Below are 26,707 nucleotides of genomic sequence, written 5' to 3'. Positions count from 1 at the left end.
TTCACCGTGTTAGCCAGGATGGTCTTGATCACCTGACCTCGTGATCCACCCACCTCGGCCTCCCAAAGTGCAGGGATTACAGGCGTGAGCCACCGTGCCCAGCCCAAATTGAGTATTTTTTTAAATTTTAAAATTTTGATGGCACGGTGGTGCACGCCTGTAATCCTAGCACTTTGGGAGGCCAAGGCAGGCAGATCACCTGAGGTCCAGAGTTTGAGACCAGCCTGACCAACATGGAGAAACCCCGTCTCTACTAAAAATACAAAATTAGCCAGGCGTGTTGGTGGGCACCTGTAATCCCAGCTACTTGGGAGGCTGAGGCAGGAGAATCGCTTGAACCAGGGAGGCGGAGGTTGCAGTGAGCCGAGATTGTGCCACTGCACTCCAGCCTGGGCAACAAGGGCAAAACTCTGTTTCAAAAAAAAAAAAAAGATCACACAACTTTTGAGTACATTTTTTTTTTTTAGACGGCCTCCCAAAGTGCTGGGTTTACAGGTGTGAGCCACCACGCCCAGCCTTATTTTTTTTCTTTTAGGCTTAGAGCAGGTACAACATATAAACTCTATTTTCTTTTTCTTCTTTCTTTTTTTTTTTTTTGAGACAGGGTCTCGCTCTGTTGCCCAGGCCGGAGTGCAGTGACACGATCTCGGGTCACTGCAGCCTCCACCTCCTGGATTCAAGTGATTCTTGTGCCTCAGCCTCCCGAGTAGCTGGAACTACAGGTGTGCGCCACCACACCCGGCTAATTTTTGTACTTTTAGTAGAGACGGGGTTTCACCATGTTGGCCAGGCTGGTCTCAAACTCCTGACCTCAGGTGATCTGCCCACCTCGGCCTCCCACAGTGCAGGGATTACAGGCGTGAGCCGCCGCACTGGGCCCAAATTGAGTATTTTCTCATCTAGCAGAGTCAGTCTAGTCTTTGGAAGAAGGAAAGAGCATCTCTTTGGATAGAAACATGATTGTGAAGATCATACAGAGGGGATGGTTTTAATATTATTTATTTAGAAGCCTTTAAGAAATATAAAAAAAAGAATAAGAAAGAACAGGCCTGGCGAAGCAGCTCACGCCTATAATCCCAGCACTTTGGGAGGCTGACGTGGGTGGATCGCTTGAGTTCAGGAGTTGGATACCAGCCTGAGCAACATGGCAAAACCCCATCTCTACAAAAATTAGCTGAGCACGATAGTGCAGGCCTGTAGTGCCAGCTCGGGAGGCTGAGCTGAGAGGATCGCCTGAGCCCAGGAAGTCAAGGCTGGAGTGAGCTGTGATCACGCCACTGCATGTCAGCCTAGACGACAGAGCAAGACTCTCTCAAAAAAAAAAAAAAAAAAAAAAAACACAGTTTTTCAGTGATTTTTAGTAAATTTACACAATTGTACAACCATCACCACAATCTGTCATCAGAACATTTCTACCACCCCAGCAAGAAATCGTGTGTCCCGGTAGCCATTGCTATCTCCATCCCTCATCCAAGGCCTCCGTGAATCTGCCTCTGTCTCCATGAATTTGCCCATTTTGGACATTGCACATATATGGAATCATGCAATATGTGATCTTCAGTGACTTTCTTCTTGCACTTAGCATGATGCTTTTAAGGTTCTTTTACCTTGTAGCAGCTGTTACCACTTCATTCATTTTTGGTGGTTGAATCCTATTCCATTGTATGGATATATCACGTATTTCTTTTTTTTTTTTTTTGAGACAGAGTTTCGCTCTTATTGCCCAGGCTGGAGTGCAATGGCACGATCTCAGCTCACCGCAACCTCCGCCTCCCAGGTTCAAGCAATGCTCCCGCCTCAGCCTCCCAAGTAGCTGAGATTACAGGCTCACACCAGCATGCCCGGCTAATTTTTGTATTTTTAGTAGAGACGGGGTTTCACCATGTTGGTTAGGATGGTCCTGAGCTCCTGACCTTGTGATCCGCCTGCCTCAGCCTCCCAAAGTGCTGGGATTACAGGCATGAGCCACCATGCCTGGCCTATATCACGTATTTCTTATCTATTTATTGGCTAATGGACATGTGAGTTGTTTCTGTTTTTTGGCTATTATGAATAGTGCCGCTGTGAATATTTGTGGACAGGTTTTTGTGTGAACATATGTTTCCATTTCTCTTGGGGATATATATAGTGGAGTTGCTGGGTTGCGTTATTACTGTATGTTTAACCTTTTGAGGAACTAGTTTCTGAAGCAGTTGCACCATTTTAAATTCCCATCAGCAATGTATGTGGGTTATACTTTCTCTATATCCTCACCAACAGTTGTTATATTTGTCTGTTTGGTTATAGCCATGCAAGTAATTGTGAACTGGTATTTCTTCATGATTTCCTTCTTTGTTTTTTTCTTTAAATTTTTGAGACAGGGTCTTGTTCTGTCGCACAGGATAGAATGCAGTGGTGCAATCACAGCTCACTGCAGCCTCAACCTCCCAGGCTCAAGTGATCCTCACACCTCAGCTTCCCAAGTAGCAGGAACCACAGGTGCACACCACCACACTCAGCTAATTTTTGTGTTTTTTTGTGAAGGTGGGGTCTTGCTGTGTGGCCTAGGCTGGTCTAGAATTCCTGGGCTCAAGCAATCCTCTGGCCTCAGCCTCCTAAAGTGCAGGGATTATAGGCCTGAGCCACCATGACCCACCCTCACTGTGATTTTGATTTGTATTTCTCTAGTGGCAAATGATGTAGAAGATCTTTTCATGTGCTTATGGGATATTTGTATATCTTCTTTGGAGAAATGTCTGTTTATACCCTTCACTCATGTTTTCAATTGGGCTTTTTCCTGAATTGTAAGAGGGTTCACTATATATTCTGGATCCTAGTTTCTTTTTTTTGTTTATTTATTTTTTGAGACGGAGTTTCGCTCTTGTTGCCTAGGCTGGAGGGCAATGGTGTGATCTCGGCTCACTGCAGCCTCCGCCTCCCAGGTTCAAGGGATTCTCCTGCCTCAGCCTCCGGAGTAGGTGGGATTACAGGTGCCCGCCACCATGCCTGGCTAATTTTTTTTTCTTTTTTTTGTATTTTCAGTAGAGACGGGGTTTAGCCATGTTGGCCGGGCTGGTCTCGAACTCCTGGCCTCAGGTGATCCGCCTGCCTCAGCCTCCCAAAGTGCTGATATTACAGGCGCGAGCCACTGTTCCCGGCCTTATTTTTGTTTTTTAAATTGAGACAAGATCTCACTCTGTCTCCCAGGTTGGAGTACAGTGGCACAATCATGGTTCATGGCAGCTTCGACCTCCCAGGCTCAAGCTATCCTCCCACCTCAGCCTACCAAGTTGCTGGAACTACAGGCATGTACCATCATGCCTAGCTACTTAAGAAAAAAATTTTTTTTTAATAGAGATGGGGTCTTGCAATGTTGTCAGGGCTGGTCTCAAACTCCTGGGCTCAAGCTATCTTCCCATTTCGGTCTCCCAAAGTATTCAGATTACAGGTGTGAGCCACTGGTCCAGACCCTAGTTTCTTATCAGATACATGATTTACAAAAAGTTTATTTCATTGTATAGGTTGTCCACTTATTTTTTTTATTTATTTTTGGAGACAGAGTCTCACCCTGTTACCCAGGCTGGAGTGCAGTGGTGTGATCTCAGCTCACTGTAACCTCCGCCTCCCAAGGAGGAGGATTCTCAGCCTCAGCCTCCTGAGTAGCTGGGATTACAGGCACACGCCACCACGCTTGGCTAATTTTTATATTTTTAGTGCAGATGCGGTTTCACCATGTTGGCCAGGCTGGTCTCGAACTCCTGACCACAAGTGATCCGCCCGCCTCAGCCTCCCAAAGTGCTGGGATTAGAGGGATGAGCCACTGTGCCTAGCCAGGTTGTCTACTTTCTTGTTGTTGTCCTTTGAGGCACAGACATTTAAAAATTTGATGAAGTCCAATTTATCTCATTTTTTTCTTCTGTTGCTTGTATTTCTGGTGTCATAGTTCAGAAACCATTGTTTAATCGTAGCGAAATTTAAAAAATTTTTGACCGGGCTCAGTAGCTCATGCCCGTAATCCCAGAACTTTGGGAAGCTGAGGTGGGTGGATCAGCTGAGGTCAGGAGTTTGAGACCAGCCTGGCCAACATGGTGAAACCCCATCTGTACTAAAATACAAAAATTAGCTGGACATGGTCGCGGGTGCCTGTAGTCCCAGCTATTCCGGAGGCTCAGGCAGGAGAATCACTTGAACCCAGGAGGCAGAGGTTGCAGTGAGCCAAGATCGTACCACTGCACTCCAGCCTGGGCGACAGAGTGAGAGTCCATCTCAAAAAAAAAAATAATAATAATTTTTGATTAATCTTTTTTCTTATTCTATTTATTTATTTTTATTATTATTTTGAGACAGAGCCTTGTTCTGTCACCCAGGCTGGAGTGCAGTGGTGCAATCTCCGCTCACTGCAACCTCTGCCTCCTGGCTTCAGCATTCCTCCCACCTTGGCCTCCCAAAGTGATGGGATTACAGGAGTGAGCCACCATGCCCAGCTAATTTTTTGTGTCTTTTTTTTTTTTTTTTTTTTTTTTTGAGACGGAGTCTTGCTCTGTCGCCCAGGCTGGAGTGCAGTGGCGCGATCTCGGCTCACTGCAAGCTCCGCCTCCCGGGTTCACGCCATTCTCCTGCCTCAGCCTCTCCGAGTAGCTAGGACTACAGGCGCCCGCCACCACGCCCGGCTAATTTTTTGTATTTTTAATAGAGACGGAGTTTCACCGTGGTCTCGATCTCCTGACCTCGTGATCCGCCCGCCTCGGCCTCCCAAAGTGCTGGGATTACAAGCGTGAGCCACCGCGCCCGGCCAATTTTTTGTGTCTTTAGTAGAGATGGAGTTTCGCCATGTTGGCCAGGCTGGTCTTGAACTCCTGGCCTCAAGTGATCTGCCCACCTTGACTTCCCAAAATGCTCGATTACAGGTGTGAGTCACCATGGCTGGCCTTTTCTTATTTTTATTTTTAATCTTTCTTTTTTAACCTATCCAGAAGAAGCACTGAAGCACATTTAAAAATTTTTTTGAGACAGAGCCTCTCTTTGTTGCCCAGGCTGGAGTGCAGTGGCGCGATCTTGGCTCACTGCAACCTCCGCCTCCCAGGTTCAAGTGATTCTCCTGCTTCAGCCTCCCGAGTAGTTGGGTTACAGGTGTGTGCCACCATGCTCAGCTAATTTTTTGTATTTTGTTGTAGAGATGGGGTTTCACTGTATTAACCAGGGTAGTCTTGATCTCCTGACCTCGTGATCCACCCACCTCGGCCTCCCAAATTGCTGGGATCACAGGTGTGAGCCACTGCGCCTGGCCACATTTTTTGTTCTTATTTAAATTTAAGGGGAATGAGAACTGCAAAAGAAGAAATTTACTGGTACCCAAGTCCCAAGTCCCTCTCGTTTTTGGGTGAGGACAGTTAATGTTTCGTTGGTTTTTTACTTCCCCACTGGGAAATGCAAATTTATTTTTTTAAAACAGCTTCACTGATGTATGATTGGCATACAAAAGCTGCAGATATTCAAAGTATACTTGAATATGTGTTTGGAGATAAGTACACACCCATGAGCTCATCCACACAGTCAATACCATACGCTTTCCCCTCACCTCCAAAGGTTTCGTTTGGTTTTTTTGGTGGTTGTTTTGTTTCCTTTTGTGGTAAAAGCACTTAACATAAGATCCACCCTCTTAGTAAATTTTTAAGTGTCCTATCGTGGTTGGTTTCACAAAACAGGAAAGGGAAGTTTAGGGTCTGCATTAATATTGTCATTCTTTTTTTTTTTTTTTAGACCGAGTCTTGGTCCGTCACCCAGGCTGGAGTACAGTGGTGCGATCTCGGCCCGCTGCAGCCTCCGCCTCCAGGGTTCAAGCGATTCTCCTGCCTCAGCTTGCTGAGTAGCTGGGATTACAGGCGTGCACTACCACACCTGGCTAATTTTTGTATTTTCAGTAGAGACGAGTTTTGCCATGTTCACCAGGCTGGCTTCGAACTCCTGACTTCAAGTGATCTACCCACCTTGGCTTCCCAAAGTGCTGGGATTACAGGCGTGAGCCACCATGCCCGGCCAATATTGTGATTTTTATACTAAAAATTATCCTAAGAACAATTAAATTTAATTAAAAGAGTAAAGTACAGCGGCCGGGCACGGTGGCTCACAACTGTAATCCCAGCACTTTGGGAGGCCGAGGCGGGTTGATCATGAGGTCAGGAGATAGAGACCATCCTGGCCAACATGGTGAAACCCCATCTCTTCTAAAAATGTAAAAATTAGTGGGGCGTGGTGGTGGGCGCCTGTAGTCCCAGCTACTCAGGAGGCTGAGGCAGGAGAATTGCTTGAACCCAAGAGGAGGAGGTTGCAGTGAGCTGAGACTGCGCCACTGCACTCCAGCCTGGGCGACAGAGCGAGACTCCGTCTCAAAAGAGAGTAAAGTACATCATACATTTGGCTCAGGTGTCATTAGAATTGTCAAATGGCCCCTCCTTCTCTTCCTTCCAGGCCATGCCGTGTCCCACGTCTGACTCCCTTTTGCGTGTGTTGTGCTGTGTACTACAGTACCAGCCCCTGAAGTCCTTTAGTATTCTGGATCAGTGATGTCTTCAGATAACCACAATGCAGCAGCACTTTATACACAATCAACTTTTTTTTTTTTTTTTTGAGACGGAGTCTCGCTCTGTCGCCCAGGCTGGAGTGCAGTGGCGCAATCTCGGCTCACTGCAAGCTCCGCCTCCCGGGTTCATGCCATTCTCCTGCCTCAGCCTCTCCGAGTAGCTGGGACTACAGGCGCCCGCCATCACGCCCGGCTAATTTTTTGTATTTTTTAGTAGAGACGGGGTTTCACTGTGTTAGCCAGGATAGCCTCAATCTCCTGACCTCGTGATCCGCCCGCCTCGGCCTCCCAAAGTGCTGGGATTACAAGCGTGAGCCACCGCGCCCGGCCTCACAATCAATTTTTAATTTGAATTGCTCTTATTTCAAACGACAGATCACTTCTCTACCATCAATAAACAAAGGTTCAGGACATAATTTAACTTATAGCTCTCTGGATTCTTTGTGAAACAAGGAAAAATACAGATGAGTATCTGAATCAAGTATCTTTTTTTTTTTTCTTTTTTGAGACAGAGTCTTGTTCTGTCACCCAGGCTGGAGTGCAGTGGTGTGATCTCTGCTCACTGCAACCTCCGCCTCCTAGGTTCAAGTGATTCTCCTGCCTCAGCCTCCCAAATAGCTGGGATTATAGGTGTGTGCCCCCATGCCCAGCTAATTTTTTTATTTTTAGTAGAGACGGGGTTTCACCATGTTGGCCAGGCTGGTTTTGAACTCCTGACCTTAGGTGATCCACCTGCCTCAGCCTCCCAAAGTGCTGGGATTACAGGTGTGAGCCACTGCGCCTATTTTTTTTTTTTTTTTTTTTTTTTAAGAGACAGGGTCTTGTTCTGTTGCCTAGGCTGTACTTCAGTGGCCCAATCATGGCTCACTGCAGCCTCAGCCTCCTGGACTCAAGCAGTCCTTTCCTCAACCTCCTGAGTAGCTGGGATCACAGATGTGCACCACCATGCCCAGCTATTTTTTTTTTTTTTTTGTCTGGGCTGAGTCTCTCTATGTTGCCTAGGCTGGTCTCAAACTTCTGGGCTCAAGCATTCATTCCACCTCAGCCTCCCAAAATGCTAGGATTTCAGGTGTGACACACTGCGTGCAGTCCAAGTAATTTATTTATTTCTTTTTTTTTTGAGACAGAATCTCACTGTGTTTCCCAGGATGGGGTGCAGTGTGTGATCTCGGCTCACTGCAACCTCTGCCTCCTGGGCTCAAGCGATTCTCATGGCTCAGCCTCCTGAGTAGCTGGGATTACAGGTGCCCACCACCACACCCGGCTAATTTTTGTATTTTTAGTAAATATGGGGGCTTCACCATGTTGGCCAGTCTGGTCTCAAACTCCTGACCTCAAATGATCCACCTGCCTCGGCCTCCCAAAGTGTTGGGATTACAGGTGTGAGCCACTGCACCCAGCCCCAAGCAATTTCTTGATGACATTAATTGGGTCGTGTTATAATCTAGTGAGGGCCTGGAGGATCCTTGTGGGATATGGAACGTTTCCCCTCACTCTAAATGTCTGGAGGCCTTTCTGGGCTAAGGGTTTGAATGGTGATGACAATTAAGAAAGAAAGGAGGTTTACTATGTTTTTGTCTTCATTTGAGATCTATTCTGTACTATCTTTTCTTCTTTTGTTTTACCGGGAATATCTCATGTCCTTAGTAAAACTGTGGTTCCCTTGAATGCTTGAAGTTTCTGACTTGGAGGCTTATTTGGGGAATTGACAAATTCTAGAACTATTTTACTTTTTGTGGGCACAAGGCACTTTCAGATGAGACAAAGATTATAGGTTTTCTTGCTTACTTGGTAGTGTCCTGCTGGCCTTAAATAAGAATTAGCATTTGTCACGCTTGCCAGGAGATCCTGACCGCGGTCACAGCCCCTGCCTTTATGTTTGTCTTCCAGGAATGCTCATCAAATTTAACAGAGCTGTTCAGACGGTCCTGCTTCACTGGTGTGTTTGGAGGAGATGTCAATCCTCCTTTTGATCAGCTCTGCTCTGCTGGGACGACGACACGTGGTGTCCCTGATTGGTTTCCCTTTCTGTGTGTGCAGTCGCCCCTTGCCAACACACCCTTCCTTGGTTACTTCTATCATGGTGCCGTGTAAGTGTCTGAGCAGCCGCCTGGGATGGGGCATTGTTCTCCCGCCCTGGTGGGGCCATATTCTAGTAGGCCCTATAACGCGGTCATGTTTTTCCCAACCCCTCTCCGGAAGTTCCGTGCCTAAAGGGTTCAATTCTAGATTTCAGTTAGCCAATTTATTTTGCATTATTTGAAAGAATTGCGCCTCATCGAAAAGAAATTGATTGACTTTGAAAACAGCTCATAGTGCTTTTCTAGGGGAGGCGAAGGAGTGGTGGCTCATGGGAGATTTTAATGTTCTGTATTTTACAGTTTGGGATTGTTAAAAATTTACATCTATGATTTTTGTAATTAAAAAAGTAAGCTGAGAGCGGTGGCTCATGCCTGTAAGTAATCCCAGCACTTTGGGAGGCCGAGGCGGGCAGATCATGAGGTCAGGAGATCGAGACCATCCTTGCTAACATGGTGAAACCCTGTCTCTACTAAAAATACAAAAAATTAGCCAGGTGTGGTGGCAGGCGCCTGTAGTCCCAGCTACTAGGGAGGCTGAGGCAGGAGAATGGCCTGAACCTGGGAGGCAGAGCTTGCAGTGAGCCAAGATCGTGCCACTGCACTCCAGCCTGGGCTACAGAGCGAGACTCTGTCCCAAAACAAACAAAACAAAAAAAAAGAAAGTAAAGAGGCTGGGTGCAGTGGGTCACGTCTGTAATCCCAGCACTTTGGGATGCTGAGGCAGGCTGATCACCTGAGGTTGGGAGTTCAAGACGAGCCTGGGTATATGGTGAAACCCCATCTCTACTAAAAATACAAAAAATTAGCCAGGTGTGGTGGTGGGCACCTGTAATCCCAGCTTACTCGGGAGACTGAGGCACAAGAATTGCTTGAACCTGGGAGGCGGAGGTAGCAGTGAACAAAGATCGCGCCACTGCACTCCAGCCTGGGTGACAGAGGGAGACTCCGTCTCAGAAAACAAGAGTAAAGAACAACATTAAGGAAGAATTGTGTTTTTGCAGATAACTGAAACTATTCAGCCTTTCTTATTGATTTTCAGTTCCCCCAAACAGGACTCTTCCTTTGAAGTATACGTGGATACTGATGCAAAAGACTTTGCAGACTTTGGTTACAAACAAGGAGATCCCATTGTGACTGTAAAGAAGGCATATTTTACTGTCCCGCAGGTAATCATTGCAATATTAGTATGCTAGACCCTTCTCTCTTTTTTTTTTTTTTTTTTTTCAGACGGAGTCTCGCTCTTACCGCCTAGGCTGAAGTATAGTGCCAGATCTCGGCTCACTGCAACCTCTGCCTCCTGGGTTCAAGTGATTCTCCTGCCTCAGTCTCCCCAGTAGCTGGGACTACAGGCACATGCCACCACACCTAGCCAATTTTTTGTATTTTTAGTACAGACGGGGTTTCACCATGTTGGCCTGGATGATCTCGATCTCTTGACCCGGTGATCCGAGCGCCTCGGCCTCCCAAAGTGCTGGGATTACAGGCATGAGCCACCACGCCTGGCCACTAGACCCTTCTTTTATTTTTCCTGTCCTATTGTTAATTTAAGTCATATTTCTCTTTAAAATCTCTTTTTAAGTTACTTATTTTCCTCCTTTCTACCTTTCAGGGACTTAACTGTGTATGTTCTCCAAATTAATAAAATATATAGTCACTCTTAATCACTGTCTTTGCTTAAAACTCAAAGTGAACTTACAAAATAAAACCAAAAGATTTTCTATAAGTTTCCATGGAAGTAGCTATCATTCTTTTTCTTTTTTTTTTGAGACAGAGTTTCACTGTTTTTGCCCAGGCTGGACTGCAATGGCACAATCTCGGCTCACCGCAACCTCCGCCTCCCGGGTTCAAGTGAGTCTCCTGCCTCAGCTTTCCCAAGTAGCTGGGATTACAGGCGTACACCACCACGCCCGGCTAATTTTGTATTTTTAGTAGAGACGAGGTTTCTCCATGTCGGTCAGGCTGGTCTCAAATTCCTGATCTCAGGTGATCCGCCTGCCTTGGCCCTCCAAAGTGCTGGGATTACAGGCATGAGTCTTTTTTTTTTTTTTTAATTAAAAAAATTTGTTTTGGTTTGAGACATAGTCTTGCTGTGTCACCTAGGGTGGAGTGCACTGGCCTGATCTCAACTCCCTGCAGCCCTGATCTCCCACATTCAAGTGATCCTCCTACCTCAGCTTCCCAAGTAGCTGAGACTACAGGCACGCGCCACCATTCCTGGCTAATTTTTTGTAGAGGTGGAGTTTTGCCATGCTGCCCAGGCTGGTCTTTTTAACTTCTGGGCTGAAGTGATCTGCCCACTTTGGCCTCCCAACATGCTGGGATTACAGGCTTGAGCCACCGCGCCCAGCCAAAAATTTTTCTGTAGAGATGGGGGTTTCACTATGTTGCCCAGGCGGGTCTTAAACTCCTGGCCTCGAAATTCTTCTGCCTCGGCCAAAGTGTTGGGATTACAGTGTGAGCCTCGGTGCCTGGTTAGAAGTAACTATCATTCTTTACTTCTTTTTCTTTTTAAACTTTTAGGTTCAGGGCTACATGTGCAGGTTTGTTATATAGGTAAACTTGTGTCATGGGGTTTTGTTGTACAGATTATTTGTCACCCAGGTACTAAGCCAAGTACCCAAAAGTTTTTTTCTGATCCTCTCCCTCCTTCCACTCACTATCCTCAAGTAGGTTCCAGTATAAAAAACAACGGTTAGATAAATACATCATTTTATTTACCATTCTAGAATTTTGAAAAATATTTTAAGGCTCTAAGGTTGTATATGGAATCATTTCTATATCTGTGTATGAATGCATGAGTGAATGAATGACAGGGTCTTGCTCTGTTGCCCAGGCTGGAGTGCAGTGGTGTAGTCACAGCTCACTGCAACCTCCATCTCCTGGGCTCAAGCAATCCTCCCACCTCAGCCTCCCAAGTAGCTGGGACTATAGGTGCATGCCACTATGCCCAGTTAATTTTTTACTTTTTGTAGAGACAGGGTCTTGCTATGTTGCCCAGGTTGGTCTTGAACTCCTGGGCTCAAATGATTCTCCCATAACAGCCTTCCAAAATGATGGGATTACAGGTGTGAGCCACTGCTCCCAACCTGAAATATTTTTTTAAGTTCAACATTATGAGGAGTGTTATTTGTGGGAAGAAAGCATGAGAGGTGAAAGTTTCTCTTTCCTATTCATATGAATCCATTTTTATGGTATTAAACTCTGGTTGTGATGAGGGAGAGAACATGAAGTTAAATATAGTCATGTCTCTGCAAACTAAATAGAACAGGACAAGGAGTTTTCTTTGTTTTTATTAGATAATATTTACTGTGACTCCACAACCAGTGGCTTCCAGACCTTGATGGGCAAATCAGTTAGGTGTTTTGCTAAAGCGGGTCAACTAGTCGGTGAACTTGCCATTGCTGAAACCAAACCAGCAATGGGAGCAGGCTGCAGAAAGAACAATTTTAAGGGATGCTGATCTATTTTGTAGGATTAGGAGAGAGGCCATAAATCTGTTGGCTTTGCCCTTCTCCCTCAGGTGTCCCTGGCTGGGCAGTGTATGCAGAACGCCCCAGTGGCATTTCTTCACAATTTTGATGTGAAATGCGTTACTAATTTGGAACTATACCAAGAACGAGATGGTATTATCAATGCGAAGATAAAGAATATTGCCTTAGGAGGTATGTTACATTTCTTTGAAAAAAAGAACACAGACCCAAACATGAATATAAAGTATGATCTCATGAGAATATAAATCAGTTCTACTGGTTCAACTTCAAATAATATTTTAACTGCCAATTATTTTCTTTGGAAAAAGTTTAGTTCCCTAAGACAGCATATTGCATATTAATTATTTTGAAATTGAAGTAAAATTCAAATAACATAAAATTAGCCTTTTTGTTTGTTTTTCCATCACACAGGTTGGAGTGCAGTGGTGTGATCTCGGCTCACTGCACCCTCTGCCACCTAAGTTCAAGCGATTCTCCTGCCTCAGCTTCCTGAGTAGCTGGGACTGCAGGTGCCTGCCACCATGTCTGGCTAATTTTTGTGTTTTTGGTAGAGATGGGGTTTCACCATGTTGGCCAGGCTGGCCTTGAGCTCCTGACCTCAGGTGATCCACTCTCCTAGGCCTCCCAAAGTGCTGGGATTACAGGTGTAAGCCACCGCGTCCCACCAAAATTAACCATTTTAAAGTGTACAATTCATTGACATTAGTACCTTCCACACTGTTGTGCCACCATCACCTCTCTCCAGTTCCAGAACGTTTCGTCACCTCAGAAGGGCATCTGTACCCATTAGCAGTCACTCCCTACCCCTCTTCCCTCAGCCCCTGGCAGCCACCAATCTGCTTTCTGTCTCCGTGGATTGCTTATTCTGGGTGTTCCCTAGAAGCAGAATCATACACTATGTGGCCTTTTGTGTCTGGCTTCTTTCACTTAGCATGGTGTTCCATGGTTCATCTGTGTTGTAGCGTGTGGCAGCGCTTCATTCCTTTTTATGGCTGAATCATAGTCCGTCGCATGGACAGAGCACATTGTGTTTGTCCATTCGTCAGTTGATGGACATGTGGGTTGTTTTCATCTCTGTTGTGAATAGCGCTGCCATGAACACTCGTGTCCAAGTTTTTGCGTAGATGTGTGTTTTTATTTCTTTTGGGTAGACACCTAGGAGTGGAACTGACAGGTCATGCTAATATGACTTCTTGAGGACCCACCAAATTGTTTTTTTGTTTTATTTTTTTGAGACGGAGTCTCGCTCTGTCACCCAGGCTGGAGCGCAGTGGCGTGATCTCAGCTCACTGCAACCTTCACCTCCCTGGTTCAAGCGATTCCCCTGCCTCAGCCTCCCAAGTAGCTGAGATTACAGGCATGCGCCACCACAGCTGGCTATTTTTTTTTTTTTTTTTTTCGAGACGAAGTATCACTCTTGTACCCCAGGCTGGAGTACGATGGCACGATATCGGCTCACGGCAACCTCTGCCTCCTGGGTTCAAGCGATTCTCCTGCTTCAGCCTCCCAAGTAGCTGGGTTTACAGGCACCCGCCACCACACCCTGCTAATTTTTGTATTTTTAGTAGAGACGAAGTTTAGTAGAGATGGGATTTCACCATGTTGGCCAGGCAGATCTCGAACTCCTGACCTCAGGTGATCCACCCACCTTGGCCTCCCAGAGTGCTGGGATTACAGGCATGAGCCACTGCGCCCGGCTAATTTTTTTATATTTTTTGTAGAGAGGAGGTTTCACCATGTTGGCCAGACTGGTCTTGAACTCCTGACCTCAGGCAATCAGCCTGCCTCAGCCTCCCAAAGTTCTGGTATTATAGGCGTGAGCCAGTGCGCCTGGCCAATTGTTTTCTACAGTGTCTGCACCATTTTGTATTGCCACCAGCAGTGAACTGCATATTTGTTTTTATGTCACAGTGACCCTGGTTTTTGTTTGTGTGTTTGTTGTGGATTTTCTTCCTCAGTTATAATTAGATGCTAAGAGGATGGGGACTCCTATCTGATGGTTTTTTGGGGAGTGGGGAGAGTTTTGTAGTCAGCACCCTGGGCAGTTGTGGTCACCATATTTGCTTGATAAGCTATACTTTGAGTAAGTGTGATCATGGTAGGCCATGTGTATGCCTGTGGAAGTTAATTTATGTTATCTCTTTAGGCATAGTTACACCAAAAGTAATCTATGAGGAAGCAACTGACCTAGACAAATTCATCACCAATACAGGTATTTAATGTTACACTTCGACGTCATTTCTTCAGAAATAGATATGTCATTTCTTACAAGTAATATATACCCTCAGAGTGTATATTTTTGTTAGTCATTTGAAAAGGTTCACAATAGTTAAAAAAATCTGCCAGGAGCATTTCATTTGTTCCTCGTTCTGTCTTGCTGGGCTTTAGCGTGCTCTCTGTGACCTTGAACCTGCTCCTCCACAGTCCTGGATTCTCTGAGTTCCACCGACCCTTCTAGTTCCAGCTTCCATGAACCTTTTCTTAAATGTTTGATAGTTAAAGAATTCTTTTTTTTTTTTTTTTCGAGGCAGAGTTTTGTTCTCGTCACCCAGGCTGGAGTGCAATGGCATGATTTCGGCTCACTGCAACCTCCGCCTCCCGAGTTCAAGCGATTCTCCTGCCTCAGCCCCCCGAGTAGCTGGGATTATAGGCACCCGCCACCAAACGCAGCTAATTTTGTATTTTTAATAGAAACGGGGTTTCTCCCTTTTGGTCAGGCTGGTGTCGAACTCCCGACCTCAGGTGATCTGCTTGCCTTGGCCTCCCAAAGTGCTGGGATTATAGGCGTGAGCCACCACACCCGACCAGTTAAAGAACTTTTTAGGGCACAACATTTTCACTTTTTGCTTTCTTTCCTTTTTTTTTTTTTGATAATTAAACTTTCCAATTGTGAGGCAGCCAAATAAGTTACATAGAGTTTGGCTGATTTTTTTTTTTTTTTTTGAGATGGAGTCTTGCTCTGTCACCCAGGCTGGAGTGCAATGTTGCAATCTTGGCTCACTGTAACCTTCACATCCTGGGTTCAAGCAATTCTCCTGCCTCAGCCTCCCAAGTAGCTGGGATTACAGGTGCCCACCACCATATGCCTGGCTAGTTTTTGTCTTTTAGTAGAGACAGGGTTTCACCATGTTGGCCAGGCTGGTTTCGAACTTGTGACCTCAGGTGATCCACCTGCCTTGGCCTCCCAAAGTGTAGGGGTTACAGGCATGAGCCACCGTGACTGGCTCAGTTTGGCTAATTTTACCAGAACTTTAATTTTTAATGAAGGATACTATTTCTTTCTTTCTTTTCTTTTTTTTTAATTGGAGACAGAGTCTTGCTCTGTCGCCTAGGTTGGAGTGCAGTAGGGTGATCTCAGCTCACTGTAACCTCCACCTCCCAGGTTCAAGCGATTCTCACGCCTTAGCCTCCTGAGTAGCTGAGATTACAGACACCTGCCACCACTCCCAGCTAATTTTTGTTTTGTTTTTTTTTTTTGAGACGGAGTCTCACTCTGTCACCCAGGCTGGAGTGTAGTGACACAGTCTCCACGCACTGCAACCTCTGCCTCCTGGGTTCAAGCGATTCTCCTGCCTCAGCCTCCCAAGTAGCTGGGATTACGGGTGCCTGCCCCTATGCCTGGCTAATTTTTTGTATTTTTAGTAGAGAGGGGGTTTCACTATGTTGGCCAGGCTGGTCTTGAACTCCTGACTTCGTGATCCGCCTGCCTCAGCCTCCCAAAGTGCTGGGATTACAGGCGTGAGCCACCACGCCCAGCCTAATGTTTGTATTTTTAGTAGAGATGGGGTTTCACCATATGTTGGCCAGGCTGGTCTCGAACTCCTGACCTCAGGTGATCCACCCACCTCGGCCTCCCCAAGTGCTGGGTGTCTCTTTCTGATGTGTTGTACTTCTCAGATTTATTCATTAGCTCATCAAATGTTAGTGGAGTTCCTACGCCGTAGTAGGGAACTAGATAGCGGGCCGCAGCCCTGGCAGAACTGACCCTCTGGTCTTTCTTCTCACAAACATTTTACCAAGTGCATGCTCCATGGCAAGCTATGAGCCAAGTGCTGGGGATATAGAAATGAAAGGAAAAGATCTCATTCTGGGTACCGTGATGGCATAGAAGAGGCAGCTAATGCTGACTTGGTGGGACCGGGGCAGGCTTCCTCAAGGAAGCAGTGACCATGCCATGTTAGGGAGCTGGAGATAGGGAGGGCGGGGGCAGGGCATTCGGGGAAGGCCACGCAAGCAGAGAGAACCTCGCAGTAATAGAGTCAGGCTCAAAGAAGGTCTTTAATTTATGAACTTATTCTTGTATTTGCAGAAACTCCTTTAAATAACGGATCAGCCCCCAGAATTGTGAATGTGGAAGAACATTATATTTTCAAATGGAATAATAATACCATCAGTGAAATAAATGTTAAAATTATTAGGGCAGAGATTAATGCCCACCAGAAAGGTAACTTTGATGAGGGTAGCAAGCATGCTTTCACTGAAAAGTATTTTTTTTTCTCTTTTCAAGATTGCCATAATTATAACCCATAAAACTAAGTTAGGGGCCGGGCGCGGTGGCTCACGCTTGTAATCCCAGCACTTTGGGAGGCCGAGGCGGGCGGATCACGAGGTCAGGAGATCGAGACCACAGTGAAACCCCGTCTCTACTAAAAATACAAAAAATTAGCCGGGCGTGGTGGCGGGCGCCTGTAGTCCCAGCTACTCGGAGAGGCTGAGGCAGGAGAATGGTGTGAACCCGGGAGGCAGAGCTTGCAGTGATCCGAGATTGTGCCACTGCACTCCAGCCTGGGAGACAGAGCGAGACTCTGTCTCAAAAAGAAAAAAAAAACAAAACAAAACTAAGACTTGTCTCTTATGTGCATTTATGATTTAATCAATGAGAGTATACTTTACAAGACAAAATGCAATTTTAAGGTAAAACGCTATGGAGAATAATTTCTTTTCCTATTGAAATGGTGCACATTATATTTTATTTTGTTTTATTTCTAGGGATAATGACACAGAGATTTGTAGTAAAATTTTTAAGCTATAATAGTGGTAATGAAGAAGAATTATCTGGAAATCCAGGTAAGATGAGTATATGCCAGTCACTGATCTTACAAACATACTTTAGTTCAACACTCCCAGCCATCAGGATGATTATAAGTAACTCTCTCCAATTTTAGTTTCTGACTGACCTTTTTCCCTATTCTTTCTTTTTCTTTTTTTGAGACGGAGTCTTGCTCTGTTGCCCAGTCTGGAGTGCAGTGGCGCAATCTCGGCTCACTGCAACCTCCACCTTCTCGGTTCAAGAGATTTCCTTGCCTCGGCCTCCTGAGTAGCTGGGATTACAGGTGCACACCACCATGCCTGGCTTTTTTTTTTTTTTAATCACACAACACAGGAAGCTTTATTCATCTGCTACTTCTCCAAAGAGAGGCTTGCAGGGTTGCTCACTTTAATATAATTTTTATATTTTTAGTAGAGACAGGCTGTTGTTCACCGTGTTGGCCAGGCTGGTCTTGAGCTCCTGACCTCAAGTGATCCCCTGGCCTTAGCCTCCCAAAGTGTTGTGATTACAGGCATGAGCCACTGCCCCAGCCTCTTTATTCTCTGTTGTGGCACTGTATTCGTTTTTTTTTTTTTTTTTTTTTTTTTTTTTTTTTTGAGACAGAGTTTCACTCTTGTCGCCCAGGCTGGAGTGCAATGGCACGATTTGGGCTCACTGCAACCTCCATCTTCCAGGTTCAAGCGATTCTCCTGCCTCAGCCTCCCAAGTAGCTGGGATTACAGGTGCCCACCAACACCCTCAGCAAATTTTCATACTTTTAATAGAGACTGGGTTTTGCCATATTGGCCATACTGGTCTCGAACTCCTGACCTCAGGTGATCCACCCACCTCGGCCTCCCAAAGTGCTAGGATTACAGGCGTGAGCCACTACACCTGGCTGACATGGTATTCTTTTTGTGATAGCAATGTAATTTTTTTTTTTTTTACATAGTCTGTTGTACATAGTAACAAGTTGCTGTAAATGTGAAGCATTCTTTCTCTTTAGCTACTGTTTTTTTTGAGAGACATGAAGGTGCCATCTTTCTCTCAAGGGTATTTTCGAAAGCTTCGCCTATGTGTTTTCTTTCTTTGCGCATGACTCTTGTATTATTTGCAGAGTTAGGGCTTGCTATGCTGGAGGAAACAGGCTCACGCTCCTTTGTTGTGTTTATCTAGGTTACCAACTTGGCAAGCCTGTCCGAGCTCTAAATAGCAACAGGATGAATACTGTCACGACTTTACATCTTTGGCAGTCGGGTAATCCGGTTTGGTCATTACGATTAGCCCTTTGGCAAACTGGTGTTAGAAGTATTACCATATTTTGAATCTAATCAAGCAGTCAATTATTTTAAAGCCTAGTTGGTTTATTTAGCAGAGGGGTACATGCTGCTGAGTGACAGTGGTGATGGTTTTTCCTGCTTCTACAGCTTTTTAAAAAGGAATGCTAACATTGTTTGCACCTGAAGTGCTGGTTGCTAGTAGAAGAGTTTGAAATGTGAGATTGGCTTGAGAGTCCCATGTTATTGTTGCCTGTAGCCCAGGATGGTGCTAATTGGAGACATGAAAATAACTTCATTCTGAACTGCAGGAAATCTGTGCTTCAGTGGTAATTATGCACATCTGCCAGAGGCAGTGTCACTTCCGAAGAAACCACCGCTCAGGATCTGAGAAGTCTGATAAAGGCACCTTTGTTCAGCTTTGAAAGGATTAGACTAACAGTGATCTCAGTTTTTGAAAACTGGCAACTTTATTTCTACTTACTGTTTTCTGTTTTTCACAAAAAACTGAAGTTAATCTTTACTTTTGTTTAGCAAAAAGTAGCAAGAGGATGATAATCTTTTTCTTTTATAGCTGGAAGGGGTCTGTGTACATCAGCAACTTTCAAACCCATTTTATTTGGAGAAAATGTACTCTCTGGATGCCTGTTAGAAGTCGGGATTAATGAAAATTGTACTCAGCTCAGGTAAGTGTTTCATTGATGAATTTATTGGCAATGTGAATGGTTTGCCTAGAATTAACTCACTACATGAATATCAAAGACAACATGAATATGAAAAATTAGAGTCAATTAAAATGTGTAAAAATGATAATAAATACAGACATGTAATACAATTTAGAGTTGATTCAAACATCAATATGAGGGAAAATAGACCTTTTTCTTTGGACTAGAGCCAGTTCATCCACATTTAAGCAAATTTCATCCACATTTAAATACATTTATCTGGCAAAGTTTGTTCAGCTCATTGGAACCTTTTTTGTTGTTGTGTGGTTTTTTTTTGTTGAGATGAAGTCTCACTTTGTCACCTAGGCTGGAGTGCAGTGGTGCGATCTCGGCTCATTGCAGCTTCTGCCTCTCCGATTCAAGCAATTCTCCTGCCCTAGCCTCCCAAGCAGCTGGGATTACAGGCATGCACCACCACGCCTGGCTGATTTTTTTTTGTATTTTTAGTAGAGACGGGGTTTCACCATGTTGGTCTTGAACTCCTAACCTCAAGTGACCTTGCCCACCTCGGCCTCCCAAAGTGCTGGGATTATAGGCGTGAGCCACCGCACCTGGCCTCACTGGACCCTTATACTCCTAGAGCTATGAAAAAGGCCAGAGCAAAGTATAACTGGGGTGATTAACTTTTTTTTTTGAGACAGGGTCTCACTGTGTTTCCCAGGCTGGGGTGCAGTGGTGCAATCATGGCTTACTGCAGCCCCAACCTCCCCAGGCTCAGGTGTTCCTCCACCTGCCTTGGCCTCCTAAAGTGCTGGGATTACAGGCGTGAGCCACTCTGCCGGCCTATATATTCTGTTTTTGTTTTTGTTTTTTGAGACAGAGTTTCACTCTTGTTGCCCAGGCTGGAGTGCAATGGCATAATCTCTGCTCACTGTAGCCTCCGCCTCCCAGGTTCAAGCGATTCTCCTGCCTCAGCCTCTCGAGTAGCTGGGATTACAGGCATGTGCCACCTCGCCTGGCTAATTTTGTATTTTTAGTAGAGAGGGGGTTTCTCCATGTTGGTCAGGCTGGTCTTGAACTCCCGACCTCAGGTGATCTGCCCGCCTCAGCCTCCTAAAGTGCTGGGTTACAGGTGTGAGCCACTGTGCCCAGCCTTGGTTGTTTTTTTTTTTGACAGTAGCCATCCTAATAGATACTAAGTGGTATCTCACTGTGGTTTTGATTGCATGCATTCTTTTTGGCTTGTTTGTTTTCTGAGACAAGGTCTCACTCCATTACCCAGACTGGAGTGCAGTGGTGTGATCACGGCTCGTTGCAGCCTGACCCTCTCGAGTTCAGGTGATCCTCCCACTTCAGCCTCCCGACTATCTTGGAGTAGAGGTGTGTGCTGTAATGCCTGGCTGATTTTTCATATTTTTTGTAGAGATGGGGTTTCACCATGTTGTTCAGGCTGCTCTCAAACTCCTGGGCTCAAACGATCCTCCTGCCTTGGCCTCCCAAAGTGCTGGGTTTACAAGCATGGACCATTATGCCCGGCCTGCATGCATTCTTACACACATTTTATCTGTTACATATCCCAAGATGTGTAGTTCTTTGGGAAGCAGGAAGAAATGGGGGAAACATTGAGAAGTTGGGGAAAACTGGTACAAATTATTGGCAGCAGCTCCTGATTATAGATTGTGAGGTCGGAGTCCATGGGCAGAGTCCCTCTCCTGCAGTTCATGAGATTTGTACCCTTCAATGACAGTACTGGGAAGGAGGGAATGCTACGTTCCAACTCTTAGTCTTCACTTAATTTTATGACTCAAAATTCCAGCTAGATATTTAGGTTACTTTTACTGTTGGATCACTCTGGCCCACGAACTTATCCTGGTAACTTGATGGGTGCTCTACCTCCCTCCTAAGTTTGGTGACAGTCGGCAGAGTTTGTGAACCATGTGATTCCCAACTTAAGTTACTAACATTTTTTTTTTTTTTTTTTTGAGACAGAGTCTTGCTCTGTCACCTAGGCTGGAGTGCAGTGGTACGATCTCAGCTCACTGTAGCCTTAACCCCACAAGGCTTATGTGCTCCTCCCACCTCAGCCTCCTGAGTAGTTGGGACTATAGGTGCATGCCACTATGCCTGGCTAATTTTTGTATTTTTTTGTAGAGGCAGAGTTTCGCCCTGTTGCCCAGGCTGGTCTTGAACTCCTAAGCTCAAGCAATCCTCCCACCTCAGGCTCCCAAAGTGTTGGGATTACAGGTGTGAGCCACTGCACCCGGCTAAGTTACTAACATTTTAAGTCTAAAGTAAAAGATTGCTTTTGTTTTTCTCCCCCAGGTGTGTAGGTCCATCCTGGAAAGGCCGTCAAACACATCTAGTCCATGGGTGACACCCAGCCAGTTTTTAATGCCAGTTCCTCTGGCAGTTTTTAATTTAGGCATCGGAAGTGAAACCCGGACATTCACTGGAAATGACTTTAGGACAAGACCTGCTGGCCATGAGCTGAGAAATGTCTTACTCTCTTGCAGGGAGAATGCTGTTGAAAGACTTGATTCATTAATACAAGCGACTCATGTTGCAATGAGAGGCAACTCCGATTACGCTGATCTTAGTGATGGCTGGCTCGAAATAATACGTAAGTCAAACCCGGGTACAATAAAGCCTGTAACTTGGTTGCTATGACTACCAACTGTAGTCGCAGCATTACAGCCCAACCCAGTAGGTCATCTTCCTGAGGCTTGACTGCGGCTTAACTGGACGTTTGCCCAGGGGTTAGCTCTCCAGGCAGGAAACTTGGCATGTCTTTTTCTTCTTATTCACGATGACTTTCTTGGTTTTTTTTTTTTTTTTTTGAGACAGGGTTTCATTCTGTCACCCAGGCTGGAGTGCAGTGGTACAGTCACAGCTCATTGCAGCCTCATCCTTCCAGGCTCAAGGGATCCTCCCGCCTCAGCCTTCCAAGTAGCTGGCACCACAGGTGTGTGCCACCACATCTGGCTAATTTTTTGTATTATTTGTAGAAATGGGTTTTGCCATGTTGCCCAGGCTGGTCATTAACTCCTGGGCTTAAGTGATCTGCCCACCCCAGCCTCTTAAAGTATTGGGATTACAGGCATGAGCCCCTGTGCCTGGCCAACAACAGTCTTTGTGAAAGAAAGTCTAGGCTGGGAGCAGTGGCTGACGCCTATAATCCCAGCACTTTGGGAGGCCAATGCAAGAGGATTGCTTGAGGCCAGGAGTTTTTTTTTGTTTTGTCTTGTTTTTTTTTTGAGACGGAGTCTTGCTCTTGTCACCTATGCTGGAGTGCAATGGCACAATCTCGGCTCACTGCAACCTCTGCCTCCTGGGTTCAGGTGATTCTCCTGCCTCAGCCTCCCGAGTAGCTGGGATTACAGGTGCCTACCACCATGCCTGGCTAATTTTTGTATTTTTAAAATAGAGACGGGGTTTCACCATGTTGGCCAGGCTGGTCTTGAACTCCTGACCTTGTGATCCACCTGCCTCAGCCTCCCAAAGTGCTGGGATTATAGGCGTTAGCCACCGTGCCCGGCTGAGGCCAGGAGCTTAAGACCAGCCTGGGCAACATAGTGAGACCTTGTCTCTACAAAAAATTTAAAAAATTAGTCGGATGTGGTGGCATGTCCCTGCAGTCCCAGCTACTTGGGATGCTGAGGAAAGAGGATCGCTGGAGCCTAGGAGTTTGAGGCTACAGTGAGCTCTGATTACACCACCACACTCCAACCTGGATGACAGAGCAAGATCCTGACTCTAAAAATAAAACAAAATAAAATAAAATACATTAAAACAAAGTCCAAGCAAGGTTTGAAGAGTTTTTGTGCACTTCCGTTTGCATTGCTGTTTTTGATTGCCAGGAATACAGGCATTTGAGAATTGACTTTGGAATTTATAAAGGTAATTTTGTTAACTTAAAAGAAAATAAAGTGATTGAAAATATTGTGATAGAAGCCAGACACAAAAGACCACGTATTGTATGACTCAATTTATATGCAGTGTCCAGAACGGGCAATGTATAGAGACAGCAGATTAGTGGATGCCGGAGGTGGAGGAGTTGGGAGGAAATGTGGAGAGACTGCCGTGGGTAAAGGATTTCTTCGCAGAGTGATAAAATGTTCTAAAATAGAATCTGCTGATTGTTACACAGCTTTGTGACTATACCAGAAACCATCGAATTGCACACTTTAAGTGGGTAGATTGTATAGTATGTGAACTATATCTCAATAAAGCTGTCAAGAAAGAAAGTAATTAAGGTGCAACAGATTGGCCGGGCTCGGTGGCTCACGCCTGTAATCCCAGCACTTTGGGAGGCCGAGGTGGGTGGATCATGAGGTCAGGAGATCGAGATCATCCTGGCTAACACAGGTGAAACCCCGTCTCTACTAAAAATATAAAAAAAAACAAATTAGCTGGGTGTAGTGGCAGGCGCCTGTAGTCCCAGCTACTCGGGAGGCTGAGGCAGGAGAATGGCGGGAACCCGGGAGGCGGAGCTTGCTGTGAGCCGAGATTGCGCCACTGCACTCCAGCCTGGGCGACAGAGCGAGACTCTGTCTCACAAAAAAAAAAAAAAAAGGTGCAACAGATCTAATAATAGCAGGGATCATGGGGATGGGGGCCAGATAGAAAGACTTGACAGCCCAGTGCCTTTGGCCAAAGATATTTGCAGTATTGAATTGGCAAGTAGATCATACACAAAGGGAAGAAGATGTACCACATGTACATGGAATAAAGGTAAACCAGACTTTAAAACTTCTTCACCAGGCCCGATTTCACCTCCGAATCCAAAATGTCCTTTGAATCATGGAGATCCAGCTCATTGGGTTATGTTGCAGAGGCCCAAGGTCACAGTGAGTTTTGGCAGAGCTAGAATGAAAACCTGGGATTCCAACCTCTTTCCTCTGTTCCCTGGTAGCAAGTTAGGTAACTTCCCGGTTTCTTGGGGAGTCTTGAGTGTGTAAATACTTTGAATAGAAAGCTTTTTTTATTGAGCTAATTAATGGAATTGCCTTTTGGGACCAGAAAGAGCCCAATGAGTGTGCACATCTGCTTTGCCCCTGCCCTGCTCTCCCTGCAGATGCTGCTCTGCCCCTCTCCTCTGCCTGGTGGGTAGGGATCAGCCCTCTGGATCCTGCCCTCGCCCTTTCCATCCCCTCTGAGGTCAGCTAGGCTCAGTGGGCTGGAATTCACACAACAGCCCATACAGACACACACCTGTATTGTGCCCACTCCGTGTGATTGGGGTCATGGTGATGAGGACCCTCCCTTCCCCCTCTGTGGTCATGGATCATGTGATATGTCTGTGAGCTTGAGGTGCCCCAGACCACTCTCTGACTTGGGTAGGGAGTCCTGTTGGACCCCCACCCCCAAGGGGCACTCAGGCTGCTGTTTGCTTATCTAGCTGGTGCTCAAGGCACTGGGCCCAGACCTAGATCCTCATTTGCAAACGGAACCCAGAGGTCGAGCTTGTCAAGCCCTGGGCTCTGCCACCCAGGCCAGCTAGATAGGCTGTGGAATGACCCTGAGGGCTGGAGAAAAGTCAGCACTTGGGAAATAAATGGTAGGGAAAATGTCCAGACGGAGAACCCAGGTTGATGAGGTATGAAATCAGTGTGGTGATGACATTTTGTTGCCTTCAAGGTGAAAGGGGTTAGCTTTTATTTCATGTCTGAGCCAAAAAGCAACCTTGATCCTGGTTAATAAGCAGAAGTGGTGTTGACACATGTATAAGGAAATTAGACATAAAACAGTGTTACTGACCTTCAGAATCCCTGAAGGAGCAAAGAACCCCCTTCGGAGGAGCCGTAGAACCTACCCTACTTCCTCTCATTGACCTTGCTGGGTTTTCTCCAAGATAAATGCAAATTCATTTCTCATTCAATTTCATTCTCTTCCAATAGTATTAATACTATGGTAACACATTAGGAAATTACTTCCCTATCTAATACATACTAATTAAAGTTGTTAGTATGGATTTTGTTTTATTATTATTATTTTTTCAATTATTATCATTATTTTTTTTTTAGATGGAGTCTCACTTTGTTGCCCAGGCTGGAGTGCAGAGGCATGATCTCGGCTCACTGCAACCTCCACCTCCCAGGTTCAAGTGATTCTCCTGCCTCAGCCTCCCGAGTAGCTGGGATTACAGGCATGTGCCACCATGCCTGGCCAATTTTTATATTTTTAGTAGAGACAGAGTTTCACCATGTTGGCCAGGCTGGTCTCGAACTCCTGACCTCAGGTCATCCACCCACCTCAGCCTCCCAAAGTGCTGGGATTACAGGCGTGAACCACCACGCCCAACTAATTTTTATTTTTATTTTTTGAGATGAGGTTCTCACTCTTGTCCAGGCTGGAGTGTAGTGGCGCCATGCCATCGTGGCTCACCGCAGCCTCGACTTCCCAGGCTGAAGCAATCCTCTCACCTCAGCCTTCTGGGTAGCTGGTGTGTGCTACAGGTGTGTGCCACCATGCCTGGCTATTTTATTTTTCTCGAGAAGACAGGGTTTTGCCATGTTGCCCAGGCTGGTCTCAAACTCCTGGGCTCAAGCAGTGCTTCTACCTCGACCTCCCAAAGTGCTAGGATTATCGGCATGAGCCACTGTGCCTGGCCTAAAGTTGTTAGTATGGATTTTAAATGTCTTACACAGCTTTTACTAGAACTGTGACTGCATGGAATAACGATGGCATATTACTGCAATTATATATATTTCTGTTAAACGGCTGGGTAGATTTCAGTGGGAGCTTGGAAACTGAATCATGATTTATGGCTTTAATATGTGGGTCAGGGCTTTTGAGTTCCAGTGACTGGCTAACATACAAGGGAACTTTTTTTTTTTTTTTTTTGAGACGGAGTCTCACTCTGTCACCAGGCTGCAGTGCAGTGGCGTGATCTTGGCTCACTGCAAGCTCTGCCTCCCAGGTTCATGCCATTCTCCTGCCTCAGCCTCCCAAGTAACTGGGACTACAGGCGAGCACCACCATGCCCAGCTAATTTTTGTACTTTTAGTAGAGACAGGGTTTCACCATGTTGGCCAGAATGGTCTTGATCTCTTGACCTCGTGATCTGCCTGCCTCGGCCTCCCAAAGTGCTGGGATTACGGTGTGAGCCACTGCGTCCGGCCCATACAAGGAAACATTTTAAATACAATTTTTATTAGTTCCATCCTATGCCTTGTAGACTTTAAGGGATAACACAGTTATGGAGTGACAAGTAACTAGAGCCTGTAAGAGACTAAAGCCTCATTAATGTGATGCCTGCCTGATAGTATTCCCCATTTTGGTTATTATGACATTGTAGGAAAACTTATCAAATTATTCTTTGAAAAGTGTATAACTTCACATTTCTATAGGTGTAGATGCCGCTGATCCAGGTGCAGACCAGCTGGCTAGCAGTGTGAGCGGCATGTGCCTGGATATTCCTGCTCACCTGAGCATCCGCATCCTCATCTCGGATGCTGGCGCAGTGGAAGGGATTACTCAGCAGGAGATACTTGGCATAGAGACAAGGTATGATCACATCTTGGATCACTGTAGTTTAGAGAGAGTCAGGAAAGTTGAGAGCATTCCGAACAATAGGGAAATGTTTATTTAGAAACTGATTGTTTA

General features: G+C 45.7%; 1 protein-coding gene across 5 annotated transcripts in view; it reads left to right on the top strand.

Annotated features, from left to right (window-relative positions):
- The window catches only part of TCTN2 (tectonic family member 2), a 41,435-nt gene that overhangs the window by 11,129 nt on the left and 3,599 nt on the right, over nucleotides 1-26,707 (top strand). For 4 of the 5 annotated variants that reach the window (XM_058425702.1, XM_032168361.2, XM_032168360.2 and 1 more), the window contains exons 6-15: nucleotides 8,450-8,649; nucleotides 9,680-9,806; nucleotides 12,161-12,302; nucleotides 14,278-14,343; nucleotides 16,441-16,575; nucleotides 17,121-17,198; nucleotides 18,337-18,417; nucleotides 19,012-19,123; nucleotides 21,616-21,722; nucleotides 26,452-26,608. In XM_058425702.1, the coding sequence (XP_058281685.1) occupies nucleotides 8,450-8,649; nucleotides 9,680-9,806; nucleotides 12,161-12,302; nucleotides 14,278-14,343; nucleotides 16,441-16,575; nucleotides 17,121-17,198; nucleotides 18,337-18,417; nucleotides 19,012-19,123; nucleotides 21,616-21,722; nucleotides 26,452-26,608 (1,205 nt within the window). The remainder of the gene's footprint in view (nucleotides 1-8,449; nucleotides 8,650-9,679; nucleotides 9,807-12,160; nucleotides 12,303-14,277; nucleotides 14,344-16,440; nucleotides 16,576-17,120; nucleotides 17,199-18,336; nucleotides 18,418-19,011; nucleotides 19,124-21,615; nucleotides 21,723-26,451; nucleotides 26,609-26,707) is intronic. The other variant, XM_032168362.2, reaches the window with a different exon arrangement.

Source organism: Hylobates moloch, unplaced genomic scaffold (assembly GCF_009828535.3).
Source record: "Hylobates moloch isolate HMO894 unplaced genomic scaffold, HMol_V3 SCAFFOLD_12, whole genome shotgun sequence".
In the NCBI taxonomy this organism is placed as follows: Eukaryota; Metazoa; Chordata; class Mammalia; order Primates; family Hylobatidae; genus Hylobates; species Hylobates moloch.
The sequence above is the reverse complement of the archived record's forward strand: the minus strand, read 5'-3'. Positions and strand labels throughout refer to the sequence as shown.